General features: G+C 38.1%; 1 protein-coding gene across 3 annotated transcripts in view; it reads right to left on the reverse strand.

Moving 5' to 3' along the window:
* The window catches only part of TRAPPC9 (trafficking protein particle complex subunit 9), a 451,106-nt gene that overhangs the window by 284,938 nt on the left and 148,274 nt on the right, over nucleotides 1-17,894 (reverse strand). For all 3 annotated transcript variants that reach the window (XM_058033362.1, XM_058033351.1, XM_058033367.1), the window contains exon 19: nucleotides 7,545-7,655. In XM_058033362.1, the coding sequence (XP_057889345.1) occupies nucleotides 7,545-7,655 (111 nt within the window). The remainder of the gene's footprint in view (nucleotides 1-7,544; nucleotides 7,656-17,894) is intronic.

The following is a 17,894-nucleotide window of genomic DNA, read 5'->3' on the forward strand; positions in this document are numbered from 1 at the left end:
CCAGCCACATTTATGTTGTTCCCTATTAAACTTAATAAATCCTGTCAGAGACAAATTTGGCCTGTGCTCACCAAGCTCGTGTTTCCCCAGCTGCATACATAAAATATTATAAATAGTGCAAATTGGGCCTTCTGAGGCCAAGGCAATGTTCAGAGAGGTCAGAAAAAGTGCCACGCAGGCTAGATGCAGTGAGTTAGTCACCTCTGATTTAGGAAAAGGCAACTGAAGAAGTGGGAAAAGAAAAAGAATCTTAGGGAAAGTGATGTAATACAAAAGAGGTGCCTACCCAGGGCAGTACCACAGGATTGACATAATCCATACATTGAGTTTTGGGGAAGGGAGGGAAGGGAAGAGGAGAAATAACCCCTCTTTCCTCAATTCTAGACAGAAACAAATGCTAAATTCAAATGCAAATCACAGGAAATAGATTGCCTGCACATTCCCTATGGAAATGCATCCTAACTGTTCAGAAGAAATGGCATTGGGGACAGGACAAGGAGAGGAACAGGAACACATTCCTGTAAAACCTACAAGGGCATTTGTTTTCATCATCATTACAGGGACTGAACACGGGAAAAGGTCTTCCAGTTGGGAAGTGCGGCAACTGCAGGCAGATCTTTGGCAATTCCAGGGAAGACACCTCAGAACCAGCCTTTGTGAAGGTCTTTGCCTCCACTTCTCCATGGGGGAGATGGTCTGATGATGCCTGAAGCCTTGAAATCTCTTCATTTCCAGATGCATTCATATACAGCTCAAAGTTCATTTTTTATTCCCATGTTCACTTCCCTTATCCTTTCCAGGAGAGCCTTCCCCTGTTCCCCCTCATACAAAGCATTAAATTGCCTTTAAATTTTACTGCACTTGTCAAACTAAAGCCAAAGGCTTTTATTTTCACTGCTCACCTGAATCTTCTCCCATTTGATCTCCTCTTTGTCCTGTGAGTGTGACCAGAGCTGAATATCAAAATTCCCTCCTATCATTCCCTTCTTTCTGTTGCCTCTCCTGTTCTCAGATCACATCTGGGTTTTGCAGGATCCCTGTGATCAGCCCCCAGTTGGGGTGGGATATTTCACCCCTTACAAAGGAACCAGGACCAGGCAGGGACAAGCTTGGGAGGGACCTCAGAAGTTTTCATGGGATGCAAATGGATTCCTTGGGTGCTTCAGCTACAAAGCAGTCCAAAACTGAAATTTCTCTTTATTACTTCTTCTCTTGCTCTTTCCTTTTTTTTTTTTAGTTATTGTTTGTTATTTTGCAGTTCTATAGTTTTTGCAGAATCCTCCTCTAGCATCTCCAGTTTTTGCAAAGTGCTTGGAAATAAATATGAACATCATAACTGGTTATGACTATGACTAGTGATAGTTATATCACCCTTTCCTACCCAAACAATTCCTTTAATTTTTTTTTTGTTTGAAAATAATTATTCACTCAAAATTATGTACAATGTTTAAAGATTGATTTGGCTATTAGTAGAAAAAGGCAAGCCTTAAAAAAACTAAAAGTGTATTCAACAACTGTCAAATAAGAGACAAAATAAAAACTATTGCCTTGGCAACAAAGGGTGATTTTCATGTTTAAGTTAATAGAATTTGACTTGAAGGTATCTCAGAAATATCCAGATTATTATGGCCATAGATTTAACATGAAGACCAAGGGCAACTGCTATGAAATTTTATTTTCTCTTGACAGCAGACAAAGCCTTAATCATAGCAGCTTTGTCTTTAAAACATAAACTGTAACAGCAATGTATGGAAAAAAATCATTAATCTCCCATACAGACAACATGTCCTGTCATAAGCAGACACACAAATTAAACACTGACTTGGCAGCTCTGAGAAATAACAATCATCATTTACTTACATATGGGCAATAAATTTATTGGGGGAACTTTTTGTTCAAAATGGGGCAGAATTTTTAGTTCTTGCTCCCTTTGAAAGAGGACTTATCTCAAAGTGTTTTCAAAATGTGCATTGTTAACTAATACTGCAGAAATTGCAGTGTACCACTGCACAGACTTCACAGTTCAATTAATCAAGGCATTTACATCAAATAATTATGCAGCAGAAATGGCACTCATAATTAGTATGCACACAAAGGACTTTTAAAAATTCTTTCATTTCCATGGGTAAAAAACCACCACAATATGGGATAAAAGGTATAAAAGTGAAAATAATAATTTGTTTCTTTAATTATTCTTGTCTCATTAGAATGTAACAGAAAAAAAAAATCAAACCCAGTGAAGTCAATACACACAAAAGTTCACTTAGCAAAACTGAGCATTATACCTATAATTCTGCTGACTTTAAAAAAAAGAACAAAACTAACTGTAGAGTATATGTGTAAGCAAACACACTCCTTTAACCCTGTAACCCTGCTAAAAGACAGGGTAAAACTGCTGACCCAGATAGGAAGCCTGAACTTGGGTGTTGACTTTGCTACTGCAGGATTGCTTCAGCTTATTTTTAATTAGGCAACCTCCAATTAAAAAAAATGAAAAGGCCAAAATTCCATCATGTTCTTTCACATCAGCATCCCCAGGGTCACCAGCACTTGTCACAACTTGTGAATTTTGCACAAAAGCCTCTCTGATTTGAATTACCAACAGAATTATTTCCTCATTTACCACGAGCTGTCCTGTTTGCTCTTCATCTCTCAGCTCCTCACACCAGTCCTATCCTGGGCATCCCAAGCTTTATTCCCCATGGTCCTCACACCAAGGCCAGAAGAGGCTGGAAAATGCAATGTGTGAATGTGCAGAGCCCAGCTGGGCAGTGTCACACATGGGGAAAGCTTCAGCAGCCCAGCTGTGCTGTCCCACAAGGACAGAGGAGAGAACTGATCTGCCCAGACCCTCCCCAGCATCCACCTCCCCCCAGTGCACAGAATAGGGATGGGGAGGCAAGGCAGGGTGTGTGGTACAAAATGAGATATCCTGGGGCACACAACCAGATTACATCTCTTACCATAAATTATGAAGTGATTTAGGCATAAATGAGGGCTGTCATGAAATTTAATTTTAATGGTTTGATAATCAAGTAAGAAACACAATAATTACTGTATCTAGGGTTTTTCAATAAATTCAGATCACTGCTAGTGCCAACACTTTTTTATTCACAGGCATTAATACAATTCCCTCCAAGAGCTGTCTGCTATATTTTTCCATGTCAGAACAACCTGTTGATTACCTCTTTGCTGGGATAAACAAGCTCAGATTTCCCACTGATTACATTCAAAACACTTGCACTTTGCTCACTGCAAAGCTCCTTTAACAGTGCAGCTGACTGCTTCAAGAAACAGCTTCTATTCTTCCTCAAGAAACTGGAGACTCAGCTAGTCCAGAAAAAATCTCTGTAGGCTGAGCTTTCCAATATCAGACATGAGAGAATTTGCTTCCCTCATCATCATCACATGTCATGTGTTCAACTGGAGAGGAAACAAAACACGTTGACACCACTGGGTGATATTTGAAATTAGCTGAAGACATTGCCAACACCTCAACACAAGTCACTGCAGCCAGAACTTCCACAGAAAAATTTGGCAGACATCTTTTCATCAGGACACCAAATCTCCAGTGCATTTCCCTGTGGATATTGAAGTTTTAAAAAATTCCTGCAGGTGTAAAGCAGCAAAAATGAATTTGAGTTGGAATTCAGCTTTGCAATGAAGCCTAAAATTATTTTCAGGAGTTCAACAAACAACCATCCAAAACTCTTGCTTCTCTGTTTTCTTCAACCAACCTCACAGGAGAGGGAAGAAAAATCTCCTGTCTTTTCCTTCTTTACTCTGAAGAAATCTTGGTTTTCCTCTCTCTCCATCATAATCTTGTGGGGAAAAAAGACCTCAGACTAAAACATGTCACTAATTGTCCCACAATGGGATAGGAAGGAACATTTCAAGTCATGTGGAAAGAAGAGATGGGAATATCAAGTCTCTAATTAACATCTTGGGATATAGGGGGAAAAAAAGGCTGATCCTTTCATTTGTTTGTCTGCAAAACAAGCAATGATGAAAGACACAAAGATGAGTGAACAAAATAATCACTGAGCCCAAATTATCATTTCTGACTATAAAATGACAGGGAGCAAAATGTTTCTCTGTCCTAAAATAGAGGGAGAAGAGTGTCACTTCTCAGAAACACTGCTTATATATATCTCCAATAACAGTTACAATGCACACAGTAAATAATCCCAATTATTGGCTTTAAAAGTACAGCAAATTGTAAGTTTAAGCTTTTCTGAAAGCTAAAACGATAATTTTCACTAGTCAGCAGAATAATCTTACTGTAGAAAAAAGCATCTATTTTCCAGATAGTTTTTTAATGGCCTAAAGGATGTCTCTTTTCGTAACTAGTATAATGCCAGTTTTTCCTGACATATGCAGTGTTATTGTAGCAGCTATTATTGCCCTGTCTCTAAGTTAATTGAAGCAAACTGCCTTTCAGACCTTAAAATAAAAATATTGTGCATCATTCTACACACTTGATCCATTTTACATTAATACAAATATGACAGAGAACAGGACAGGGTTGGAATGCACCAAATAATGTGGATACCACAAAATGTATCCCACAAAATGTATCCCAGGGACTGCCCTTGATGGGCTCAGAAGGGTTTGGCAGTGCCAGCACTGATCTGCTGGCAATCCCAGACTTTCTTTGGCATTTCTCTTTTGATGTCCTCACCCTTCCCATTGCCAGCACCATGGTCAATTGTACAGCTTCATTATAAATCACATTATATTACAGAGTGCTCTATTAAGTGCAGCATCCATCAGGATTCCTCATTTTCCATGGGAGCAAAGAAAGAATCCCCTACAAATTCCCTCTCAGGAGGGAAAAATATTCTACAGTGACAACTCTGTAATGTAGAGAAGAGAAGTAACATATCAAAATTCCCAAATTATTTTACTTTCTAAGCATCCAAAGTGGGAAGCAAAAGAGGCCAGAGTAAGCAGGATGCAGCATTATCCTTCTTTGTGGGTCTGGAGGCAGAGAATATGAAAACACTCAGAGTCCCCAGCAATAACAAAAGGGACAAAGAAAACAATTTCCTGCTACCTCCACCCTGTCAGAATGGGAGATTTCAAAGTGAGGGTGATGAATGGAGGCAGAGTAAATTACAAAAGGAAGAGAAAGTGACCAAAGCTGGCAAAAACTCACTATTTAAATAAAGGTAGAATGAGGCAAATATTAAGAATGAGGGCAGCATCAGAAAAGGTACAGGGGAAATGAAGGAAATAATGAACTTGATTTAAAAGCCTCTCTTGAAATATTAATCAGGTATTAATAACAATCAATATCCAACGAAAAAAAATCCTAAAAGGAGACTCCAAAAGAAGAAGGATGTGTTGAAAATCTTTGTATACTTGGGTTGAAAACCTTGCTTCAAAAGCAGATTCCAGGGAATGCCTGTCCTGTATTAAAATGCAAAGATCTGGAGCCATTGCTTAAAAAGGGAAAAGATTTCTCCTCCTTTTATTTATTTTTTCTCTTTTTCCCCTTCAAAGAGCAACAAAAGCCTTTTTCTAAGAGCAGGAAGCTAATCGTAAAGCCCAGTGTATGTTTCACGTGCTTTTCTGTAGTAGATCTATTGGAATAAAAATTAAAGCTCATGGCAACATAGAAGCATATACACAGTTTTACAATGAAAAGCACTTACCTTCAAGAAATAGATAATAAATGAGTTTAGAAACAATGAAAAACTGTAAAAATTTCTAACCAACAAGAAAAACAAATTTTGCAATAAGAAGAAAAATAACTGTAAATGTTTAAATACCTGCAACACATATACAATCTCCTTTGATAAATGACTGTTTCAAAAGACTTAGTGAAAGGGTTTATACCCATCACAATGTAGTGATTTAAGGATATTTAAATCCATAGGAAAATAAAATTCAATCAAAGGGATGCAAAGAAATTTTATAACCTGATTTGTACTTTAATTTCTGGTATATATTGTCCCAAAAACTGGGAATGAAAAATTTTCCAGGGGTTTTAAAACTACAAAAACAATGCAAAAAACCAAGAGGCATAAAAATAAAATTATAGAACAATATAGATAGGAAGAAGAATATTTTGGTGACTGTTTGTAGCACTCACATTCTCTGATAAAATCCCTTCGCCCAGGATTTCTCTCCTGGGAAGCCGAGAAGCCTCAGACAAAAGGAAAACATTTCTTATCTAATTTGCTTCTCCTGTGTTTTGCTCATGTGGAATGTGTTTGGAGAGTGTTTATTAACAATAAATTTGTTTCATTGGTTTCTGGTGTGAGTTTTTTTGACTCTTTGGCAAATCAGAGCGAAGCTGTGTCAGGACTCTGGAAAGAGTCATGAGTTTTCATTATTATCTTTTTAGCATTGAGTATCTTCTCTTATTCTTTAGTATAGTATAGTATATTTTAGTATTCTTTAATATAATATAGTATCATAAAGTAATAAATTAGCCTTCTGAGAACATGGAGTCAGATTCATCATTCCTGCCTTTGTCAGGACATTCCCAGCAAATACAATAACTGTTTAGACTGCTTTTTAAAAAAGAAAAAAGGCAATTCTTTCCAAATAAAAGGAAGAAGCACTGTATGTTACTGATGGTTTTGTCCACTGCTTGGTAAAGTAAAATTCAACCTGAGTTTGAGTCAACACATTTCCACTTGGTTGTGCTTTGGGAGTCACCAAGGCAAAAAGAATTCCAAATGTGCTGCTATTTTACCTATTCTGTAACTCTTTTTGACAGCTGCATTCCTTGCAATTAACATGGTTTGACTTTGAACTTAATATTCAGCCAGGGATTTGCAGATATCAAAACATCTCTCTTTAACCAAGTTTTTAAATTCTCCCAGAGAGGAGAGCAGTGCAGGGAGCCCAAAAGCAAGATTCCCTTTTTCACATTATCACCTTTCCAGGATGAAATTGGAATTCAGATGCAATGATCACCTGAAGGAGATTAAGCAGGCCGCCCTGGGCTACAGCCAGCAGCAGGAACCTGAGGCAGGTGTGTAATGGCAAATAATGGTTAATAATGAGCTGTACACCACTCTAGTAGGGTTACAAGAATCAATACCCACAACAGCCTGCTTGATCTGAAATATATTTTCCCACAGAGATTGGAATTGCTTTTTCTTCAATTCTATTTTTCTTTCCTGGAGTTTTCTTTGTAGGAAAAGTGAGGAAATGGTTGGGGAACCACATAAAGAAAATTTAAAACTGGGAAAGGATAACAAACTACTGAGTTCAGGTTTTAACACCAGGATTACATTCAGAGCACATGGAAATTACATTCAAACACTCCACAAAAGTTGAATGAGCTGTACACCTCAGTACCAACTGCTTTGTATTTCATTATTTCCAGGATCACTACATGCAGTGCCCAAATAAATTTATGTGAGATATTGCTAAAACTTAGTGAGGCACCCCCAAGAAATAAAACTTTTCTGTTCTTTGACATGTGTACAATGCTTAAAAAGAACAACGGGCACTTAAATGCCATCATTTGTGTACAGAAAAGCACCAGGGCTAACCCTGGGCCCTTTGGCAGAGGCAGCACTCACCGCTGGCACTCCCCGGCGTGCAGAATTAAATCCTCGTTGTTCCTGGCACTGATGGTCAGTTCATGCTCTGTGGAATTGAAGACATCAAGAAGGAGGTGGCACTGCCTGGTGCTGTTCAGATGGAGGGGAAAAAAAACACCATTTCAGTGATATTATTGCAGGTTTATCAAAACGAGTATTTATACACGGATATATATATATATACACAGAATACATTCATTCACATAGAGGTTTTATCTCCTCCTCCAATTGTAAGAATATCCTTACAAAAACAACCTGTTTAAAAATAGATTTTTGGTTTTTTGCTAACTAAGCAGAGGGGTGCATCCTAAAGAGAAGCAGTCCCATGACAATTCTGTCCTGCACAATATCAAACCCTTTGTTCACCTCTCTACATTCTCACTTTGCAGCTTTCACATTCACTTCTGTGGAGAAAGCCACAGACATTTTTCAGTTCTTAAAGCCTTCAGATAAAAAAGAAAAAAAAAAAAAAAAAGAGTTACATTATTTTAAATTACCTTGACATTACCTCTTTAAGACACAAATTTGCAAGCAAAAATTTAAATTGGTTTAAGTTCATTATAAAGGAGAAATTCCATTTCCATGGCTTGTCTACAGACCAAAACAAGCTGGCAATTGGAGCACTTAACTTTGAGAGGAATTTCTCTGAGAAGGAGAACTCTCTCCCTTCTGTAAGACTGGGAAACACAGGCACCTCTCACAGAAAAACTTAACATTTGTTGGTTACTATCCATTGTTTCTAAACTTATATTCAAATCTAAATTTCCCTAGATGCACTTGATAGAAATACACCAATTTCACTTCTGGTAACCTCAGAAAATAAAAGTGACGAAGTTGCAGAATACAAACCTTACTGCAGAAGTTAATTCCAATAAACCTTTTCATCATAATTAATATTTTTATAATATTCACCATTCTTATTATGTAATACTAATAAAAATAATTTACTACTCATTTACTACTTAATACAATTAAGTGTTAATATTTTAAATTATTTTATTCAAAGTAAGATTGTGGAAATATTTTTTCTAATTTACAACCTTTTCTTCCTTGTGAGAATAAGCAGAAATAGCAGCATTGATGATAAAAATATAATACACATGAAAATTTATTGGAACCAGGTACCAAAATGCCAAATCCTATCAGACAGCTGCAATAATACTTTACCAACCTATCTAAAACTCCAAACTTTCCAAGAGGCTACTGAACAAACTAGAAATATCCCCAAAAGGGAAGAAAGGAATATTGGTGAGAGTTGTCAGAGTCATCCTTCAATGCGCATGATCGAGCTACAGCCGTGTGTCTAGGGCAACCAAGAATATTTGTATTTATATTATTTATTTTTATTTACTGCACAATAGTTTACAACTGAACTGAAATGCTATTCCAAAGGCAATTAAACTCAGAGGTACAAGAGTTTAAGAACTGTTCTACTCTGAAATACATTCTCTGGTCCATAATACAACTCTGTTCTGAAAATCAAAGATGTCCTTGCAGAGCACACAGAGGAGGAAATGCATTGCCAACCCTTGGGTTGGGAACACTCCCAGGACAAGCCCAGGAGGACAAGGTTGGGGTCACCAAGTGACAATAATGTCACCTGAGGCAGGCACTGCAGGACAAGCAAGCACTGCTGGGGTCAGGACCAAATCTCTTTGCAAAAATATTAAAAAGCAAAAGGGGGGGGGGGGTTAAGGCTTTTTTAATATATATTTTAAGAGATTTCTCTCTCTTCATAAAACCCCAATGACTGCTGAGTATAGAGGGGGATGCAGGGAGGCAGCTGAGTGCCTGAAGCAAACTTGTCAAAACTCAAGAATTTAGAAGAGATAAGGAGATGTGGCTCTTGTTAGAAACTTCCTTCCTCAGACCTCACAGGAAAGAAATAACCGGGAGGGCAGTGCTTGAGTCAGTTACCAGGAAGGAATGGAAAAGAAAAGGGGGAACAGCTTTTATCAGCTTCTGCCTCATCTTTGGCAGAGTGGGACAAGACCTGTGAAGTCTCAGACACCTCTGCCTCTCCAGCAGATACAAGGTGATGGTCTGGAAGAGAAACTTCCAGTGCAGATTAGCTTTAAAAACTTCATGCGGAAGGAATTTGTTAGTTCTGCCAGAGCAAACCCAAACAAAAAACATTCAAGCCTCCTGAAGTATCTTCTGGCAGCAGAGCCAAAGTTTGCAAACAAAACAATTCATGCCACAAAGGACCTACACAAGCAGCTGCCCCTCAGGACTAACAACATTGATTTTAAAAAATCCCAAATATGAATTCTTGAAAATTATTCATCACCATGACATTTATTTCCTCCTGCTCCAACACTAGACAAAATAGACATATAGGAAAAAATAATTATTTCCTTGCAATTTTAAGTTAATTCACAAGGCAATCTTTAGGTAAAAATATATATATACATAAAATTTGAAGTTACAGAATTATTACAGTACCTTGAAAGCTTAGAAGAATAAGATATTAGTGTGAAAGAATTGAAAGTAATATTAAGACTGTAGGAAAAGGTAGCACTAGATCTTCAGAATAAATACAGGACAGTATCAAAGAGACTATTATAGCAATGAAAACCAAATGCAAGTAAAGATTAAATTTTTTTATTATTAATACAGGAAGCACCAAACAGAAGCTCCATCCAAGTAAGGAAACCAAGAAAGCATCAGCTCTGGAAAATCAGAGCCAAAAAATCAAATGCCAAATCAAATGCCAAAAAAAAGTTTAAAAATAAGGAAGAAAAGAAACCCTGAAGTTGTTAAAGGACAATTTGCTGAAGATCTGAGAGCTAGCACGAAGTTTTTTCTTTTTTTTTTTTTAACATTCTGCAATTAGTAGGACTGTGTAGAACTCATGATGCTGAGTTAGGAAAGTTCCAGGAAAACAAAGAAGCAACAAGATAGCCAAAAATAAATATCAATTTTCCCTCCAGCAGAACATACAGAAGGCCATCCTTTGCAAGACAGGAATTAAAGAACTTATTTCAGTGTCAGTAAAGGAGATTTGACAGGCACATCATATTCATGCAAGTTTGATATAGAAACTTCAGTAAGATTTTGCTGAACTCCTATATTTTAGTGCAGTCAGAAATGTGGTGCTTAAACCAAGCTCTTCACCAGAAAATTCCAAACATCAAATTGTTTTAAGGATTTGAAGACAATTGACCAAATCTTAGACCACTTGTGCTGACCTCAACACTATGTAAATCAGGTTTTTTTTAAAATCTGCCAGCTTACAAAAACCCTTAAACCACTCAAAATAATAAATGGATCTAAATTTGATTACATTGTATACCATAATTGCCCATAAATGCCCTACTGACATGTTTGGCAGAGAAACCCCAGTCATAAGCCACAGATGTCTGGAACTGGGAAAGACTTGCCCATATATACACACAATTTATTCTCCCTTTCCCAAAAGATCCACCACCATGTCAGAGTTTACACTAAATATTTTATTGGCTGAGGAGGGTGGATTTTGAGTCCTCTTAGTTTAGTTAGGTAGGTGTTAGCTACCATTCATCTCAGAGAAGGCAGAGAACACCATCCCCCACATTTCCCACATTCTGAAGGGTCACCAGTGGCTTCCCAGTCTTTTTTAGGGGTCATTATTTTTTACCAGCTCCTTCTGAAGGTTTGGGATGAACAGATGCAGAATAAATCAGTTTCTGTTTGGGTGGGGTGGGTTGGTGGTTTAGGATGGTGTCGGACACACAACATGAAACCATCACCAGCACTGCTGGACCAGGAACAGACACCAGGATACAGAACAAAAGTTCATGAGAGGGTTTGACTCTTCTTCCCATCTAATGGGAAGGAAGTCTGGTCCAAAAACTCAGCCTACCAAAAATGACAGCACTCAAACATTTTTTCCATTTTGATAATCTTCCTCATTTGATCATGGTGCTTGCTTTTGAAAAATCTTCCATAAGTATCATGTTCAAGATTTCCTTTCACAAGTGACACAAAACTGCAGAAGGTTCTAGAGGTAAAAGCTAGAATTAGAAGGAAATGCTTTCAGTAGATTGATTTATCATCTGAACATCTCAGAATTACAAATTTAAGTCAATGCTGATATCAAAGAACAATTAAGAAATCTTTTTTTTTAATTTAAAATTTAGTTAGTTCAACAATGTCTTAGAGATTTAGTGTATAAATGAATTTCTGTTATCATCTACTGTAGAACTGAGAACACAGCACAAGGAAAAGTTAGCAGCACAATGAATCATGCTGTATTTTTAAAATCTTACAATGCCAGTTATGGTTCCAAAAACAGTCACAAAACTGGGGCCATGGGAACTTTAGGCAAGCGACAATGACACTGTGATCTAAAAATCTCTTTCAGGAGGATTGTGATTACTTGAAATGACAGCTGAGGATATTCTTCAGTAACACTGAACACAGAATTAAACCCCAAATGCAGCTGCAATGATGGCTCACTTCAGTGAACAATCTCTGCAGTTCTGTCTCCAGCTCAGTTTAAAAGTCACTTTAAACAAGAAATTCTCAGGAGGGCTGGCAAGTTTTCTGCATCCTGACTCATCTCCCTTTCCCATCAACTGAAATCATGGAGTATTTTCAGATCCACTTTTTAAAATTTCTTTTCTTCTGTTTTCTTTGAGCAGCCATTGCTGCACAGAAAGGGACAGACAGGGAAGAGAAGCTTTGGCTCTGGTGACAATGGTGTGACAGATGACAACCCTGTTCTCCAGAATCCACTGACCAACACAAAGAGCAGCACAGCACAACAATGACCTACACCACCTTTGTTGATGCTCTTGTGTCTTCAGTAGGGCCTCTTTAATTTAATTTTTAATAAATTATCTAACTTCAGATGATTAAGTCAGTTTCTCCACCTTACTGGCAAAAAGCCTTTCCACAAATTCCAAGAGTCCTCATCTGACTTCTCCCAGTTGTAAACCTTTTCACTTATGCTAAATATTCCCAGCACATCTATAAATATTTGCAGATTTATGTTCTGACATCTCCATGTGTCAAACCATACATATTTAACATCTGGATCCCAAAAATCAATTCTCTTAATCTGCAAGCTGCTTTCTGCTGCTCTTTCATGAACCCACTGCAATGTTACAGCATTAGCAGGAGTTAAATACCTCTGATTACCAAGATAATTTAACTATTGGGTGTAACCTCCCACATGTCATGAGTTACCACTCAGTAGAATCTATATTGAGCTCAATAGTGTATAAATAAGGAATATATTTTAGAATGACATCCACTCCTGAGAACATTAATATAAATCCATTGCTTGACAGATTTTCCTAATGATTTGTCAGTTTAATTGCAGCAAATGAGAGCTTTATTTGCTTTATTTAGTTGAATTTGCATGGTTCCCAATTTGACTTTTATTATTAATATTTTTCATTAACAAAACAGTGAATTTAATACTAATTATTTTCTCCATGTAAAAACATCAGATCAATTTAAACAGGTCATATCTCAGTCTCCTCCAAACAAACATCTTGCTCTCCAAGCAACCAAACAAGAGATGTTTTCCTCCATCTTTCAAAGCTCTATGACATATTGAGCACCAAAATATTAAAAAAGAGAAGACTATAAGCAGCAGCCTATCAGTAGGTGACTGATTCTCATTCTGAATGTAGCAAATGTGAATAATTAATTTAAAAATCTGGCTATATAAAACCAACAAGGGTTTCAGGAATTGCTACATAACTTTTCATCATATAACAAAAAAGTCTGTTAGAGCACAACTGAAGAAACAACGCTGTTTACTCTTTCCCTTGTATAATTTGTAAATATACAATAATCAGGATTTCTGATCCAAACTTTACATGTTCCAATTTATTGTAGTGAAACTATGAGCAACCTTGGAAACTGGAATGGAAATTCTGAAAATATGTCTGATTTTATTAAACCTCAAATTTCTACCCACCCAACTGAGGACCTCCTGAGAACCCTCACCAAAGCCAAGACTTCTCTGTCTCCAAACCCTCAATGAAACCAAAAAACAGCACCCTAACTTTAAATACAGAACATGAGAAGTCTCAGATTAGGGAGCACTGCAGACTGTGCTGTGAGCTGATGTCTTCTGGACAAAACCAAATCATTTGATCTAAGGATGTACATTAATGATACAAAGGACAATTACCTTGAACCTACAGTTAGGTGAAGTGGCACTTTGAATTAACAGTGTCAGACCTGATTTAAACCCAGAAACAGAGTCTAAGGCTCAGCACTTGCCAGAAGAGATCTGCAGCTGATGTCTCTTCTTGGCATTAAGATAGAAAGAAAAGTATTCTGGCAGCTTTAAGATAGAAAGGAAAGTATTCTGCCCCACAAAAAAAAAAAAAAATTAAATACTAAAAATCTTATCATCTTGAATTTGTAGAATTTCCAGGTAAGAATATTATTATATATCTGGATTCTCAGCTTAAAAGTGAAGGTACCATCCCTGAGGATTAACTTCATCTACAAACTCAGACTGTCTCACCACACATGTAGAAAACATGATCAACATTTTCTGGCCTTTGTAGCCTCTTATTTAAGACACTTTTGTACTGATGGAACAGTGGCAAGGGACACAAGGGGACCACCAGCAGGTCCCTCACAGTGGGCAGAGCACATTACTGAATTCTTGTCAGACCTGCAGTATTATTTCTGGCATATTTTCATGCTTTTTTATAAAGGCAATAAGGAAGGACATTCAGTGCCCATAAAAACTGGCAGATAAGACACCTGAGAGAAACAACAGGTATAAAGAAGATTGTTCAAGACAACCCATATAAGTTTCAACAACAGACTTGCTTAGAGCTAACAGGATATCAAAATGAGGAGAAGAATCACCCAAAACTATCAACAGAATGTTTCTATACACTGAAGCATCTGCAATCCATCTCCAATGGCAGTTTAGGGTCAGATCATGGGATCCCCAGTGGCAGCTTGGAACCTGCTGGGAACTGCTCTGCCTGGAGGCCTGGGAGCACAGCAGGGTTTGGGGCTGAGCCCTGGTATGGAATCAATTAATGTGGTAAGGCAATTACAGGAGATAATTAGTACAATTTTACTATATAGATGTATCTACATTTTATGGTAAATAAGTGGTTCAGTAAGTAGATCCTTGAAGCCCTTCAAGATTTCATTGAGTTGCAGGACAGAGTGGGAGAACTTTCAACAGTAATTCCTTATCCCTTATACCCCATTCCAGGGCATTCCTGATGATGCTCCTGGGACAGTCCCCTCCCTGCTCACACCAGCAAGCAGAGCCAAGGAACACAGGGAACATCCTCAGAGGGAATATCTCCCAGCACAAGGCTGCTCTGCCAGCCCCTCTGGGTGCAGACAGCTAAGGGAGCACAGGGTGACACCCAGGGAAGGACCTGGGAGCAGATGAGGGGCTCCTCAGGGATGTTCTGTCAGTTCTTCACTGACACAGCATCCTCTGTACCAACAGCAGGGCTGAGATCTGAATCAGAATTGGGTGTGGGCAGAGCAGAGATCTAACCCAGAATTGGGTACAGGGAGAGAAGAGATCTAACCCAGAATTGGGTGTGGGCAGAGCAGAGATCCCAACTAGAACTGGGTGTTGGAAGAGCACAGATCTGAACCAGAATTGGTAGTGGGTAGAGCAGAGATTGCAATCAGAATTAGGTGTTGGAAGAGCAGAGATCTGAACCAGAATTGAAAGTGGGCAGAGCAGAGATCTGAACCAGAATTGAAAGTGGGCAGAGCAGAGATCTGAACCAGAATTGAAAGTGGGCAGAGCAGAGATCTGAACCAGAACTGGGTATTGGAAGAGCAGAGATCTAAACCAGAACTGGGTGTGGGCAGAGCAGAGATCCCAACCAAAACTGGGTGTTGGAAGTTCAGAGATCTGAACCACAATCAAAAGTGGGCAGAGCAGAGATCTGAACCAGAATTGAAAGTGGGCAGAGCAGAGATCTGAACCAGAATTGGGTGTTGGAAGAGGAAAGATCTGGCCCAGACTCAGGCAGCAGATCAGGCACTGCAGTGTGACAAGGGCTGCATCCACCCCATTTCAACCCCCCCAGAGCAGCACAAACAAAGGTTAAAGGGATCTGTTGTCATGACTAAATAACTGAAGATATATTTGAGGTGTGGTTAATGAAGCTTCTCCCCATGAGGCAGAACTTGTGCATAAGTGGAAGATATAATTTTGCTTAGATATTTAAAAAACAAAGCCAAGCCTAAATCCCCAGTTGTTTCAGTGATATTTCCCAGGCACTTCTGCTCCAGCAGCTAAATACAAGAAATACCAATTAAATTTGGAAGACTTCTACATAAACCATAATCTTTATGTTACAGTGGGGGGAGAAGTGTTTTCATTAACATTTTTCCTGAGCTTTTTTCACTAAAGGCCTAAGGGAAGAATCAATGCTCACAGTCTTTTCAGTTTGATTTGACTTTTTAGGCCCAGGAGTTAGTAGGCTAATGTTTCTTACTTTTGTGGAGGCAAAAATGTAAAATAGAAACAATAAAATGAAAAAGAAAAGGAAAAAAAATTAATCCAGATAATGAAAGCAATGATAGCTGTCATTTCAGAATGGAAGTTAAGGAGGTAAATTATAAAATACAATTTTGTGTAATGACTAAACAAAAATAGCTCAGCACCTCAGACAGTACTTAAGCAATGAAGTCTCAGTTGTAAACCAAAAGCAAATCAGACTTGAGTTTTTGCAAGAGCAAGTAAAAAAACCCCAATTATGATTTGCTGTCACTGTGTCTCAGATATTGGCAGAGATTATCAACAGTAAAAAACAAATTGTTTCCTCTAATGATGAAAAGCTATCCTTAGCAGATTGAAATACACATTTCTGCCATTTTCCCTCTAAATTATAATATCAAATTCTGATGGAGAACCTGCACAGGGATGCACAAGAGCAAAGGAACAGTGTTACAGATCACTAAACCAATAACATGGAATGAGCAGTAAGAGAGAACGCAAAATCCATTCATGACTTAGCAAACAATATATACCTAAAGTACCAACCAAAATTTAAAAAAAAAGCTTTTAGACAGGTCTGGCAAGAAAACATTTCTGAGAGAAATGTAAACATTACAGTCTTTTTCTCTAACTCAGTAAAGCTTTTAGGCACCCTGAAAAGCAGGCACATCTTTAACTACATCTCCAACCATGAAACCACTGAAAGTTTCCATGACTTAACAGATCTGAGTGCTGAACAGGGAAAGGAGGAAGGAAACACACACAAGGTGAGATCAACTGGAGCCGCTAAACACAGCACCAGCTGCCACACAGCAATTGTGTCCTGCTAACTCAGAAACTCTGAATTATCACCTCCATCAGTGTGTAAGGATTTCAGGATTAAATGCCTGCCCCACATCAAGAACTCCAGAGAGCAGATCGACAAAGCAGGGCTAGGATAACCTTGGCCTGCACAAAACACAGCTGGGGAAGCCAAGCACAAAAAGCCAAAATCCCAACAAGGGAGAGTCAAATAAAAGCATCAGGTTGCATTTGAAGCTTTTGTGGAAGGTTTGCAGCTTCACTCCCAATCCACCCTTTAAGGAATTGCAGTGAACCACAGAGCAGTCTGTTCATTAAAAATATACATTTTGAGAGTATGGAGAGCTTTTTTGACACTGAATGGAGGGAACTAGGCATTCAAATAATAAATGAAATCTGGTTATTTTAACCTCTATATTGAGCCTTCTTGAAAACTATTTTTAGCTGATGCTGTGGTACTTCCAGGTTGTTCAAGAGAGATCACTTATTCACTCTTGAAAACCTTTCAAAGGCTGAAGAACGTGCCTTTGCAGGGATGAAACTGAACATCATTAAAAAGGGGCCCAGAATTTTGCAAACAGTTGTTCTGGATACTGTGTTCTGACTTTGCCAAGCAGCATCACATTTGCTTTACTTGAGCAATTCCTAACATAATAAAACCATGTTATGCTACACTTTCAACCAGCAAAATGCTCAAGAAATTTGCTTACTAATAGAACCATATGGTTTCATAAGAGCTGGACACAAATGACTCATTAAAAATAATCTTGTTTGTATCATTTTTGAACATTTTCTTTAAAAAAACTATTGCAGAGTTTCAGTGTCTTTGCCTAATGTAAAATTCCCTTGCTATCTGCAAAGGTCATTATTTGCTGTACCCCCTGTGGGTAAGAACAGGATCCCATCCCTCTTGGCAGTGTCATCATTAAAAACTCCACTCCCTTGTCAGTCATCATCCCTTCAGCAGGAGAAGTTGCTTTAAACATATGTTTTAGCAAAAATCCCCTCTTACCACTCTTCTTGCTCCAGACTCTCCAACTTCTCTTCATGTTCAAGCCTGAAACTTTCCTTGATGCTTTAATTCT

This window comes from Melospiza georgiana, chromosome 1 (genome assembly GCF_028018845.1).
Source record: "Melospiza georgiana isolate bMelGeo1 chromosome 1, bMelGeo1.pri, whole genome shotgun sequence".
NCBI lineage: Eukaryota > Metazoa > Chordata > Aves > Passeriformes > Passerellidae > Melospiza > Melospiza georgiana.